We start from the raw sequence: 14,262 nt of genomic DNA, 5'->3' as shown, positions 1-14,262 counted from the left end.
GATATTTCTTCACAAAAAGCAGTAAATTCGTTGCAGCACCCTATGGGTGAACACAGCAAAAGTTGCGAACCAGAATTTGTATGGAGCCTCAATCTGGTTTTCTGGGCTTAAGTTTTCATTAGGAACAGCTTGGTGTTTCTTTCTTGGACCTTTACTGGGCACACCTAAATGTGTCGCTAGTACTACCCTTAACCATGAAAGTCAGACTTAGCTCATTAAAACTTGGAAGAGGTATACTTTACTCACTCTGAATCTGCTTTCCTGCCCCTCCTATATTTCTCTGTTGTATCAGGTATTGTTCAATTCTTTTGTATCTATGTGGGAAAGAGAGTTAATGGGGGAAGTTTATGTTGCTGGTTCGTCTTCTTTTTATTTGCTGTCTTTGTACCTAGTGCACATCTATGGTTTAGAGAATAAAAGATACAGATTTGAAAAAAAGCTACATGCATCAGCTAAGAAATTCATATCACATCTACATTTTTCTGTAGTTACCCAAGTACAGAATAACAGTTTTGTTGGCATATTTTAATGTTTTGCCTTCTAAGATCCTACATAGCAAATTAGCCAAACTTCTCTTTAAGGATAGGTGCCATCCTTGCAACTTATTAGAGCTTGAGAAAGTTTCTCCTGGCCACTGAATGCTGTACCATTAAGTTTCCAAACCGGACTGAAGTTTATTTGGAGGCATCCCCACTTTTAATGGGTTGCAGTGATCTTACTTAGAGGTTTCCAGAGCAGAGGCAACAGAAGTTAGGCTATCTCTGTCCAGATATGGTGGCCCTGCCAAAGCTGATGGGTCAACAATGGATAGGGAAGTATGTTCAAGCGATATACCCTCTCATTCAAAGGGAGCAAAGATTGCAGCCTTGCTGGTAGCATCAACTTCTGTGCTTTAGTTTTAGTAGCGAACAAGCATTCAACCTGTATAGGATGTCAAAGTAGGGCACATAATGTTAAGCATTCCATAAATTTCTTTTTGGTGGAGAGGCCTACTTAATTCACATCTTTTTCTGGATGCCTTTTAAAAGGCCATTATGTGTGAAAACATACTTTGTGCTGTGTAGGTAGTTTAGACTGTTAAGGATTATTTTATAATAGCAAGATGCGATATTTTGCAATCTCTTAAAAATTCCTTCATTAATAGAAAACATATGTTCTTAAAAAACCTGGTTTCTCATGAAGTCTTAGCCTTTTAATTACGTATATTATGTGAAACTGTTAGTATTTTGCTATCCTACTTGGAGCTGTCTGAGTTCACAGCCCAGATGCTTGATTGTCGACACAGAAGAATATAAGCATTTCTTAATTTTATATTAGGTTATATATAAATAAGTAAATGCAACTTTCTTAAGTGGGTATTAGCTTCCTAGTAAGTTTACTTAGGATTGCAGGTTTAGTTGCCACCAGGGTGGATTTGATTTAAATCAAACCGATTTAAATCGTTATTTAAATCACTAGTCAGTAAGACTTGATTTAAATAATTTTTTACAGAAAGACTCATTCTTGCTGGTATATTCTTAATGTTTACAACCAGTAGGAAGGTTTCATTTTTGGAATAATAAATTTTCAGAGTAGTTTTTACAGTTATATCAAAAAATACTGATTTGGTTATACTATTAGAAATACATAGACAGATAATTATGAAATTATTGTGAGGTTTAATAAGTTAACTGTTTATATTTGGACAACTTTTCTGCTGTACTTTATTGGAAGGAGAAAAACAATAATTTCCTCAATAACAATTCAAACAATTTAGCTAAAACAATAACATTATAGCATATGTATCCGTGTTTGTTTACTGATGTGGTTAAACTTTTTTTAAAAAAAACAAAAACAAAAACCTTAGACTGAGTTTTAGCACACATGAAAAACTTAAAACAAATCCTTATTTCCTGATGAATAGCCTTTGGACTATAATGGAACTTAAATAGAAAACTATCTTTAGAAAGATTTTTCCCCCCAAAGCATTTTATTTTAAAAATCCAATTTAAATAAAAAACTGATTTAAATAAAAAAACTGATTTAAATTTTTTAAATCCCTTTTTTAAAAAAAATAAATCATTGATTTTTATCCACCCTGGTTGCCAGCACTTGACATGATAGTTTTATTAGATTTGTAATATGAGAGTGAATAATGAATTGATCAAGGCCAGAATCTTAAGCATTAGGCCATGAATGGGGAACCTGTGACCCTTCCCAAGTTGCGGGACTACATATCCCATCATCCCTGATCATTGGCCAGGCTCTTTGAGATGGATAAATGTTGGAATACAACAGTGTCTGGAGGGGCACAGGAGATCATTTAAATCAGTGTTTTCCAAACTTGGGTCTCCATCTGTTTTTGGACTACGATTCCCACCATTCCTAGCTTTTAGGACCAGTGGTCAGGGATGATGGGAATTGTAGTCCAAAACAGCTGGACACCCAAGTCTGGGAAACACTGATTTAAACCTAGAATGAAAAAAAAAAAAACACCTATGCCTTAGGCAAAGATCACAAGACGTCCTGGCTGGTAGCCAGATTCTGCGCCCAGATTTGTAGGCACAGATCATCCTCTAGATAAAATAGCTTACTAGGGAAAAGCTGAAGTCGCCCTTTGGGCCGCCTCAGGGTCAATTTTTATGGTAGCCCCAATCTCAGTTGTACGGGTGTATGTATATATCTCAATTTTAACTCATGAGCTATTGTTGCAATCTACTCTAAATGTATATTTTATCTTTATGAACGCTGTCATCATTGTGTTATGCGAGCTGGTCTTTGACCGTAATGAATTATCTATCTAACACACCCATGCCTTGTTCTTATCTTGTTCTAAATAATTGCCTGCTAAAAGTATGGTCTTTGTTTTGTAATTCAATTTCAAACTAACTTAATAAATAATTTCATAAACTATACACTTCATTTGCCAATTGTTTAAAAGCATTGGTGATAATTTTGTATCAAGAATGTGAGCAAAAGTTACTTTGAAATAAAATTATGCTTTTGTGCAAGTCTTTGTTTAATGTTTATCCTGAGGGATGCAATTGCAGTGATAGCTCTTTACAGCTTGAACTGTGTCTAGCTACTGCCCTTTTTCTGAGGTGTGCGCCTAATCCTGGCTACTTAAGCTGAAAAATTCCAGAGAAATTGTGACTTAGTTCTCTAGAATTAAGTTTCATCATGTATGAGATTGACACTGACTTTGCTGCTGTTCATTGGTGAACTACACAGCTCTTTTCACCAGAGGGTTAACTGACAAGATAGCATTAGGGTGCCACCTACTGAAAAAAAGAAGACAAAACAGCCCTGAAAATCTTTTGCACAGGTTGGAGGGCTGGGAGAGACGTGATGGTGCAAATGAGGTGGTTTTTGAGCTTTAAGAATGGGGCAGGTATAGAACGCAGGCCATTGGAAGTATCCAATGTGTTGATATTCCATGACAGTCTGAAACTGTTCTGCTTGTAGAGAGTTAGCATATTGCTAATGTTTGTCCAATAGAATTGAGCCAAAAGTACCTACCGTATTTTTCGCTCTATAACACGCACCCGACCATAACACGCACGTAGTTTTTAGAGGAGGAAAATCCGTAGGCATGCCACCCATAGGCATTCCCTCCATAACACGCACAGACATTTCCCCTTACTTTTTAGGAGGAAAAAAGTGAGTGTTATGGTGCAAAAAATACGGTAATTTTGACTAGATTGGAAATGTGATTTGCCAGACTATATACTGATCCCTCAATGCAAAAAGTGAAGTTACAGGGAACCAGGCAGAGGGCCTTCTCCGTAGTGGCACCCTCCCTATGGAAAGCCCTCCCATCAGATGTTTAAGGAAATAAACAACTATTTTACTTTTAGAAGGCATCCTGTTTAGGGAAGTTTTTAATGTTTGATGTTTTATTGTGTTTTTAATATTCTGTTGGGAGCCGCCCAGAGTCAGATGGGTAGCTAACAACAACAACAACAACAACGATGATGATGTTGTAGCTCAGAACTCTACGCCCTCTTCTGTTTTAGAGTTTGGCTGTAAAATTTCATGGGCATTTAGTTTTCATGTTGGTCTTCTGATGACATAAGATTACGGCTCTTATTACTATGCACAGCACTCTCCAGAATAAGCGTTTGTAGGTAAGTAATACCTTTTTTTAGTGGAGCCAAGGGATAAAAAGAATATTGTGAGTTCTCAAACAGAACAAACATGCAAATTGATTTTAAGGCTTGTGGACATAACAGCAGATTGGCTTTTTATGTGTATTGGCACTGAATTTGTATTTCTATTATGTATGCTTTAAATGCCATCGCTGGCGTTGTTGCACACCATGCTGGGAGTAAATTAATGTTAGCAGGTAGATGTACTATCCTCAGATGGCTACCATCGTCAACTAAGCTTTCCTCTGAGTAGACCCACTGAAATAGAAGGTCCTAAGTTAGTCATTTCAGTGGATCTGCTCTGGTCAGGACTAACATTGGATACAACCCGGGTTGGGAATAAGCTTCCTTGAAGTGAGCAGTGTTTGCTTAAGAGTAAACATGCATGGAATCGGGCACTCCTGTCTGTAAATAGATTAAGACAACATGACTTTCCAAAGAACTATTTATCTTAGTTGCAGAAGAGCATTGGTGGGGGAAAAGTGGCAGTCATGTTTACGCAGAACAATCTAACACAAAGAACTTTGTGGTAAACATGTTAACTGTGTTTTGCTCCAAGGTTTTACTGCCATTAGCATAATGTCAAGATAAATGACCTATTGTAAGAACTGTGCATCCCATTTTCTGTGTTCTCTGCAACTGATACGTGCAGTTTTCATTAAATTGTCTTGTGTGTAGGTCAGTCTTAATTAAATAGAAAGCAAATGATTTGTTGTGAGTCCCATCCGAAACAGATATGCCATACTGTAGCTTTGCTGGCAATCACTTTATTTTTGTTTTCTGAACTTCAGGGGGAAGAGCCCACAATTATGTAGCTAGAAACATAGCAGCCATGCAGAAGAGGGAGATATCAGTAGACTAAGGGGGACACTGAGGTATGCACAAACACATAAAATCTGTTGCCGGGGGGGGGTGGATCCTAAGGGGAGAAATCTCAAAATTAGCTACTTGGGAACTAAATGACATGGATTTTTGAGTGGGGAGGGGGGCAAGGTTGAAATAAATTTGGCTTCTTTATAATAGAATGTTTTCCCTTAAGCAGAATCCGATAAAATTGGGACATTTATATTGTTGCTCTGATTTTTCAAGGCTTGCATAATAAATTCTTATGCATTTTTATTGTCTTATGCATCCTATAATTACATAAAAGGAAGAATCCTAGCATTTGTTCTCTATAAAAGCTGTGAACTGGTCATTAATAATGGGTGGGTTGGGGGGAAAAGGGAGCATCTCAATTTGCAGGCTTCAGGTTTGTAAATCTGTCAAGTTTATTGCCCCGGAAAGCAACTTTTCTGTGTGCAAAAGTTACCTATAGAATTGCCAGAGTTCTTGCTTTGAAATACTTGCTTTCACTTGAAGTATTTTTTAAATTGGAGCTGGAAATGGGATTCCTGCCCTGATAATTCCTCATACAGAAGCAGAAGTAAGTGGGGGAGAGGCAGCTGGCTGGAAGAGCAGGAGAGGTACTGGGATTGGTTAACACCAAGCCTAGTGTTTCCCAAACTTGGATCTCCAACTGTTTTTGGACTACAGTTCCCATCATCCCTAGCAGCTGGCAAACCAAGTTTGAAAAACACTGACCAAGCCTCTTACCCACCTTGCAAAAGCAGCTGCTCTTGTTTCTGGGAGGTATTTTCATCAGGACTGGGCCCCACTGAGCCTGTAGACCATTAGCCTGAGTGACTGCAGCTGTTCAGGGTTCTCTCCCCAAACCAGCTCACCTGCACTGGTGTCTTTGGGTTAAGGCAAGGGCTCAGCCCCTTTTATTGTTTTGTAGGCTATGTGAGCAATGTTTATCTCCTTCTCTGGAGGTGAGAGACTGGATGTGGTCTAGATGTGGGTGCGAGGCAGGAGGGAGTGTGGAATTTTTGTGAGTCACATCCGGCTTTTGTTTTTATAAATGTCTCCTTGTGGATGTTCCCCCAGACACTGCTCTCTGCTGCATTCCTATGTCTTTGAGGTGGGTCAATGATGTTACGTGTTGGGGCCAGGGTCAAGGGCGGGATGGGAGTGGGACTGGTATCCATTGGTGAAGAGGAGTCCATCAGAACCCTTGCTCTTTGTGCTTTGCCCACTGTACAGTGGTGCCCCGCAAGACGAATGCCTCGCAAGACGGAAAACTCGCTAGACGAAAAGGTTTTCCGTTTTTGAGCTGCTTCGCAAGACGAATTTCCCTATGGGCTTGCTTTGCAAGACGAAAATGTCTTGCAAGTTTGTTTCCTTTTTCTTAACACCGTTAATACAGTTGCGACTTGACTTTGAGGAGCAACTCATAGAACACAGTGTACATAGTAGCCTTTTTTGAGGTTTTTAAAGACTTTGGTGATTTTTGAAGCTTTTCCAAAACTTCTTTTGCAGCCATTTGGTAAGTTAAGCTTTTAAAACTTTTTTTTTTGGGGGGGTGGATTTTGGGTTGGGGTGTTTGGAATTCAAGGACTTGGTGTTGGGAAGGGGTTTGCAAGAATCTGGAAGCTTGTGTGTTTTTTTCTGCATTTCTTTGATTTTCTGTGACCATTGGGCCACTCTGCTGTTTTTTTAAAAAAAATCTGGATTTGAATTTCTGTGGGCTGGGTGGCTGGGGGAACAGTTGGGGAGGGGTTTGCAAGAATCTGGAAGCTTGTGGTTTTTTTTCTGCATTTTTATGATTTTCTGTGACCATTGGGCCACTCTGCTGTTTTTTTTAAAAAAAATCTGGGTTTGAATTTTGAAATGCTCTTTACAGTATGTGTGACTTTAAAGAGCACTTAATAAACTCTTGTTGTACCAAATTTGGCTTCGTTTGGACTTTTTTTGACCATAGGAACGCATTAATTTTCAATGCATTCCTATGGGAAACCGTGCTTCGCAAGACGAAAAAAATCGCGGAACGAATTAATTTCGTCTTGCGAGGCACCACTGTATTTCAGGATCTGGGGATACTGGGCAGCCAACCCTCTGGCCTGGTGGTGCTGTTGCTAAATGCCTTGTCTGCCCAGAATAAAACACCACTCATCCATTGTCAGGGTTGGAGCCAGGCTTAGGTCAGCAAAATAAAACAATAAGTCACCCAAGGCCAATGAAGTTAACTGCTTATTCAAGGAAACAAACCACAGCTCCGGCCTAGGGTTACCCTCTGCAACCTTTTCCAGGTCTTGCCCCAATGAAGCAGTTGTGAACACTGAAGGTCCCGGCCTTTCCAATGTCCGCTAGGACTCTTGTCCAGGGTCTTTCCCACACTGTGATTATTATTTCCATTGTACTGTCTCCGTGTCCCTGCCCCATGTACGTTGAGGCCAATGGTGGGGCCATGGAGGTTCATGCTTGCCACAGGGTCATTGCCTGCCTGTACTTTGGGGCAAAGTTCTACCCTCCATTTATTTCAAAAAGTGCACAGTTTAATGTTCAAGTTCCACTGGTTTCGGTGGAACTGGAATTCTCCGAATTCTCCTGATTTGTGATTCATGGTTTTCTTTAGCGATTCAATCATGTGTTAAGCCTATTCTTTACCAGACTATCTCAAATAAAGTCTAGCAGCACAGTGCATACTTTTCTTTTTTAGCAGTGCTCTGACATACGTTGGATTTTACTGGTGTATAGTTGAGAACTATAAGCATTATATGAGCAGAAGTCACCATTATGCATGGAGTTAATACAAATTTTGGCATTTAACTACCTTGGCTCAGTTCAGTGCACTGCAGCTGTTCTCTGATTGTTCAGATATTGTTGTGATTAAGTGGGGATTTTGTGTATCATTTTTCTCATAGAAGATGCAGCCGGAAATCTTACAGAACAAGGGTATAGAATGATGATTCCTTTATATTTATCTTATGGTAAAACATAAAACAATTACTGGTTTCTGGAAAATAGTTTTCTTATGTTTGCATCCTAACTTCCCTTATCAGGTGCTTTAAGGAGCATGTATGCTCACTTAAGGTTCACAGGTCAAAACAATAAGGTTAAATTTGCTTAATAATTATTTCACTGTGACCTTGTTGTTTTGACAAATCATAGCAAGGTAGCTTAAAATAAAATACCAGCCTAAAAGAAGAGTTACCTTCTTAAATACCGAAAAGAAGAAAGAAACCGAAATACAGTGGTGCCTCGCAAGACGAAATTAATCCATTCCGCGAGCCTCTTTGTCTAGCGGTTTTTTCGTCTTGCGAAGCAACCCTATTAGCGGATTAGCACTATTAGCGGTTTAGCGGCTATTAAAGGCTTAGCGGCTATTAAAGGCTTAGCGGATTAGCGGCTAAAAGGCTATTAGCGGCTTAGAAAAGGGGGGGAAAGCGGGGAAAAAGACGTTTTCGTCTTGCAAAGCAAGCCCGTAGGGAAAATCGTCTTGCGAAGCAGCTCAAAAACGGAAAACCCTTTCGTCTAGCAGGTTTTCCGTCTTGCGAGGCATTTGTCTTGCGGGGCACCACTGTAAAAGCTGTTCACCAGGCACTGATTACAAAATAATGGGAGTGCCAGATTCCCCGTAGAGGAAATGCAGATAGGATAAAGGAGGGCATCATTGAAAAAGTCCTGTTTCCTGTCACAATTCAGCTTCCTTTGGAAGTCAGAGTGACCCAGAACAGAGCATTAGAGACCATTCTTAACACCCAGGTGGTTTCACGCAAGGTCCTTAATGTACCAGTCACTTAGGGTCAATATCTGCACTTTGAATTGTGCGTAGGAACAGATGGGAAGGCAGCACAACACTTTGTGAACTGAAGAGATGTGTTCCATTTGTCTGACTCCAGTTAATCAACTTACTGATGTGCTCTGCACTAATTGCATTTCTCCAGCAAGCAACACCATGTACTCTGAATGAGATGCTATCGGTGCAGGAATAACTGCGGCTATACCAGGGGTCAGCAACTTTTTTCAGCCATGGGCTGGTCCCTCAGACCATGTGGTGGGCCAGACTATTTTTTTTGGGGGGGGGGATGAACGAATTCCTATGCCCCACAAATAACTCAGAGATGCATTTTAAATAAAAGGACACATTCTGCTTCTTGAATAGTGGGTAGACATGGCAGACGACACTGGGATTTCTCCAAAGCAGCTCTTTATTTTGTAAGCTGGGACAGAACTGAACAGCAAACAGCTCAGCCGGCCTGCTTTTATAGGCAGCTGGCTGTCAACATTGTAGCAACAACAACCCAGGGTTTCCCGCCTAAAATAACTGATGTGGACCTGAGTGAAAACTATCTACAGTATCCCCCTGCTGGCCCAGGGTGAGAACTTCAGTACATAACACTGCTCATGTAAAAACACACTGATTCCCGGACTGTCCAAAGGCCACATTGAGAAGGTGATTGGGTCGCATCCGGCCCCCGGGCCTTGGGTTGCCTACGCCTGGTCTAGACTGTCTTTATCAGGAGAGGCTGTAACTGGTGCATTAGCCTAAGCTTTTGAAAGGTGCTTTGTGCCAGTGCGATTGAGACTGCTTGGATAAGGCTAACAGCACCCCTAAACTACCAACCTGATATTTCAGGGGAAGTTGAGCACAGAGGAGGTAGGTTTTATCCCTCCATATGCCTTTACAGTACCCTTGGGCATCAACAACTGAAACTCATTCAGCCACCTAAATAAGTGCTTGCAACAAGATTGGCAAAAAATAGTGTCCAAATCAAAGTAGCTATAAATACAGGATATATTATCCTTAAAATATTTTACAAACAGGACCCTACAAGCCTCTGAGGGCTCATGTCATTCTTAAGTTAACACATTTTTTCCTTTGAAGCAAGCTTTTCAGTGGGATTGGGAAATAGCAATTTGCCCAAGGCTATGGAATGAATTTAATGAGTATTAAAGACTGAACAGCTAAATAAGATTATTCCGTGAGCCCCCAGGATAGATAAAATGGTTACTAAATATTTAGTAAATATTTTAATGTGCACATAGTAACCAAAACACAGTTATTTCCCAAGTGTACTTGTGGTTATACACAGTGCTATTTTTCTAGAAAAAGAGGTGCCGGAACCCCATGAACGCCTCCCTTCTTCTCTTATAATGCCAGTGGCGCCCACCTGAGAGGTGCCGGAACAGAGTTCCAGTGAGTTCCAGCTGAAAAACAACAACCCTGTTTATGCATAAGGCAGGTAATGTCACAACTCTTTTGTATAGAGAGCTGGCTCTGGTAAGCCATGTGTGTAGAACAAGGACTTCTTGCTCTTAGCTCCGCTGTGAGATGCTGCCATTTTTACAGTAGGACATTCTTGACTTTATGGAACATAGAACAATATTGAACCTTCTTGTTTTTGTGTTCACTTACCCTGAAGCTAGTAAGTTTCGATAGGGTGCTTTGAAAGGAGGACATCATAATCAACCACAAAAGAGTCGCCGAACATGTAAAGAAATAACAATCTTTGTGCCATGGCCTGTTCGTAGTTCACAAAATGTTATGAATTTATCCCAAGAAGAATGATTGGGCTTGGCATGAAGTAGGATTTGGTTTTGTGTGCTTGGAACTACCCTTTGTGGTTTTCTACTATTGATTTCTCTCTTCCTCTTTCTTTGTAGTTTACCAAAAAGTCTGTTCTTCATTTCTGTAGCTGCACCATTAGTTTAAATAAATGAATTAGCTTTTCCCCTGCTCGTGTTCATCTTGACATCATACAAATCTATAACAGATCTGTTTTATCCAGTTAACCTATTTGGTTTAATTTATATATTATTTTTTAAAAATGGTTTGAACAATTGAAAATATGAACCTGATTAGTCAGGACACCAGGTATTTTAATTTTTTGTCTCAATTCAAAAACTAAAATAATGACAGCTGAGAACATCTTAAAGGCACTCTTGTCTCACAAAGGTGTTAAAGTACTTGAAAAATCATTTACATCTAGTGTGTAGCTATGCAAAATCACCTAACAGGCACCAAAAGTCCAAGTTGCTGTTTCCTACACTCAGTATAATGTTAGAATATGATAAACACACTCATCACCTTGTGATCAATTGTCCATTACAACTGAAGATCACCTGCTATTGATTTCAGTTAAAAAGAAAAGCCATAAGGGGAAAATATGTTTGATGCCAGAGGATTGAAGTAGTGGAGAAAACAGATGTTTATAAATAGTGTTTCCTCAAGCTGATGTATGTATTTTTATTGCAGGAAAAGGCATTTTATATAGATTTGTGTCTAGATTGTTTTGAAAATAACATTATCCTGCACTATGTCCAGCATCTTAAAATAGTCTTTGTATTTTTAAATGAGTCTTAAAGGTAAAGGTAAAGGTACCCCTGCCCGAACGGGCCAGTCTTGACAGACTCTGGAGTTTGTGCGCCCATCTCACATCTATTGGCCGGGGGCCAGCGCTGTCCGGAGACACTTCCGGGTCACGTGGCCAGCGTGACAACGCTGCTCTGGCGAGCCAGAGCCGCACACGGAACGCCGTTTACCTTCCCGCTGGTAAGCGGTACCTATTTATCTACTTGCCCCCGGGGGTGCTTTCGAACTGCTAGGTTGGCAGGCGCTGGGACCGAGCAGCGGGAGCGCACCCCGCCGCGGGGATTCGAACCGCCGACCTTTCGATCGGCAAGCCCTAGGCGCTGAGGCTTTAACCCACAGCGCCACCCGCGTCCCTAAATGAGTCTTAGGAAGACTGAAAATAGACTTCATTGATACGGTGTGAACCAAAATGCTAATTTAAAAAATTTTTTTTTAAAGGTGCACAATTGCTACTAATCGTTTGGCACTTCACTGTTTGGTTTCCTTTCACACTTAATCATTTTGAACAAATTGGATCAATTTAACTGAAAATGTGATGCAGACATGACTGTGTAAACAAACATAAAACTGTTCAGCTAGATCAGTCAAACACACTCCTATAAATATCCCAGCAAAATTTATCATCATGGGTAAGCTTAAGGTTACTAAGAGATGGTATGGCTATGTTAGGTTTTTAAGATATTCAAGTTCGTATTTCAACCTACCCTGTAAAATGGAAGGTAAAGCTATACAGTATTTTGTTTTTTGAAGCTCCGCCCCTCAAGGGTTATAAGCTCATTTTTTCTTAGTGGTTTATTGTAAAGGAAGTTTCTTAGCTTGCATGTAAAGGAGGTTTATCATAACTTGCATGTTGTGTTAAATACACACTTTGGTGTTATGTGATTTTTTAAAAATAAAATAAAATCACATTTCTGGGTAGAGTTAGGACTGGGAACTCATGCTTTCACAGCTTTGTCTCCCCATCTCAATCCAGCTGTTACTTGTGTCGGGAAGGAAGCTGCTGTGAGGGAGGCTGACGTTTAGGGTAGGTGGAAGTTGTGGCGTTGGAGTGAAGGGTGCTGGCAGATAACCAGGAAATAAAATTAAGATAATAAAATTGTAGAGTTTGAAGGGACCTTGAGGTTCATCTTCTAGCCCAGTCTCCTGCAATGCAGGAATATGCAGCTGTCCCATATGGGGATTGATCCTGCAATCTTGGCGTTATCAGCACCACTCTCTCTAACCAACCGAGCTATCCACTGGGGAACACCATGAAAAAGTTAAAAATGAGGATGGGCAATATTCTCTTGAGGGTGTGGAGAAACAGGTTACTTTACCCTACATGGGATTATTAAGAATTCCCTTCTTCGCTATGGAACATACTGGGAGGTATTTTACTAGTTTGATATGAATTGCGACCAACACTTCAATATACTGTCGTAATTTCTGTGGTTAGTTTTAGCTTTTCTGGGGTGTTTCATACTTTTCTGAGCTGATTATGCTGTTACAGTATAGTAGTGATGGTGGCGATTGTTTCTGCTTGGGAGCTCAGAATGTTGAATGTGTACTCAGTAAAGCTTTATTAATATGTGCACATAATTGTTCAATAAAACAGTTTCTCTGCTGCTACTTCAAGAGCTTACGGCCTACTTATCCTTACATTTTAATCTAATAAGGTCACTGTCTCAGCAGAACATTTCCCCCCAGTCTGAGAATATGTTCTCTTTTATTAGCCGTAGAAGTATTAAGGTAACAGGGTAGTTGTTTTGAGGCCCAGTAATCAAATCTCTGAACTGAATATGAGGAAGTGTTGAATGGTGACAAGAGGTATCCTTGTTAAATATAGTATTCTTATTCTTATTTATTATTTTAAATTTGTATACCAACCTATACCCGTTGATCTCAGGGAGATTCTCAACATAAAATCACAATATGAAAAACATAAAATACATAACAAAAACAAAGACAACTCGATAATCTCCCCTTTCACAACACATTTGAAAAGGGCAGCAGATGTCAATCAGTCAATGGCCTGGTTTTCGCCTGGTGCCTAAAGGTATATAATGAAGGTGCCAGTTGAACCTCCCTGGGGGGAGAAGAAAAGCCCTGTTCTTGTGTTGCCACTCTCCAGACCTCTCATGGAGGAGGCACCTGAAGAAGGGCCTCAGAAGATGATCTCAGGGTCCTTGTAGATTCACATGGAGAGAGGTTTGAGATCACTTATCCGGAAGTGCACTCAATCAAAATTTGTGGAATTTCGATGTAATTTATTTGGGGTGTGATTTGCTTCCCTGTTGACCTTCTGCTGGACCTGAGTTAACAAAGGGGGATGCTGGTATAGAAGTTTGTTTCCATGCACACTACCAGCATGGAATGAACTGGGTCATTATAAGGCTGCTCAAGTACATCTTGGGTCTGTAGTCAGACCACACAAAGGAGAGAAGACTGAAGTGAGCAGGCAGGCAAAAAACCAAAACAAAACCCTGCTCTGGTGATTGGTGCAGGTCACTAAAAACATGCAAAGGGGTCTGTTCTGAAGTGTAACTGTATCTGTTTCACAAAGACTGAAGAAGAGTACAGTGGTACCTCAGGTTAAGTACTTAATTCGTTCCGGAGGTCCGTTCTTAACCTGAAACTGTTCTTAACCTGAAGCACTGCTTTTGCTAATGGGGCCTCCTGCTGCTGCGGCGGCACTGGAGCATGATTTCTGTTCTCTCTTTTTTTATATATTATATTTTTATTAGTTTTCAAATACAAAAACAAATTTATACATTCCATACATCTTAATTACATCTTACTTCTTTTTTTTTACTTCCCTCAATTTGTCTGCCATTCCTTCCTATTGTTACTTTTTACACATTTCTGCCCTTTTAACCCTTTCCCCTCACAGAGCTTCCTTAAAGCTTACAAACATAATTTTGTTATCACTCAGTTTTTGCATATATTGGATAAAATTTTCCC

At 40.1% G+C, this 14,262-nt stretch overlaps 1 protein-coding gene across 3 annotated transcripts in view; it reads left to right on the top strand.

Annotated features, from left to right (window-relative positions):
* The window catches only part of MCC (MCC regulator of WNT signaling pathway), a 206,151-nt gene that overhangs the window by 24,592 nt on the left and 167,297 nt on the right, over positions 1–14,262 (top strand). The window contains exon 1 of one of the 3 annotated variants that reach the window (XM_082191554.1): positions 13,101–13,128. The exons of 1 other annotated variant lie outside the window; for it this stretch is intronic. In XM_082191554.1, the coding sequence (XP_082047680.1) occupies positions 13,116–13,128 (13 nt within the window). In that variant the 5' untranslated portion in view covers positions 13,101–13,115. Of the gene's footprint in view, positions 1–13,100; positions 13,129–13,422; positions 13,510–14,262 lie in introns of those variants that run through there. One more of the 3 variants, XM_082191555.1, reaches the window with a different exon arrangement.

Source organism: Podarcis vaucheri (assembly GCF_965113315.1).
Source record: "Podarcis vaucheri genome assembly, chromosome: 11".
NCBI lineage: Eukaryota > Metazoa > Chordata > Lepidosauria > Squamata > Lacertidae > Podarcis > Podarcis vaucheri.
This window is presented reverse-complemented; position numbering and strand designations above follow the sequence as displayed.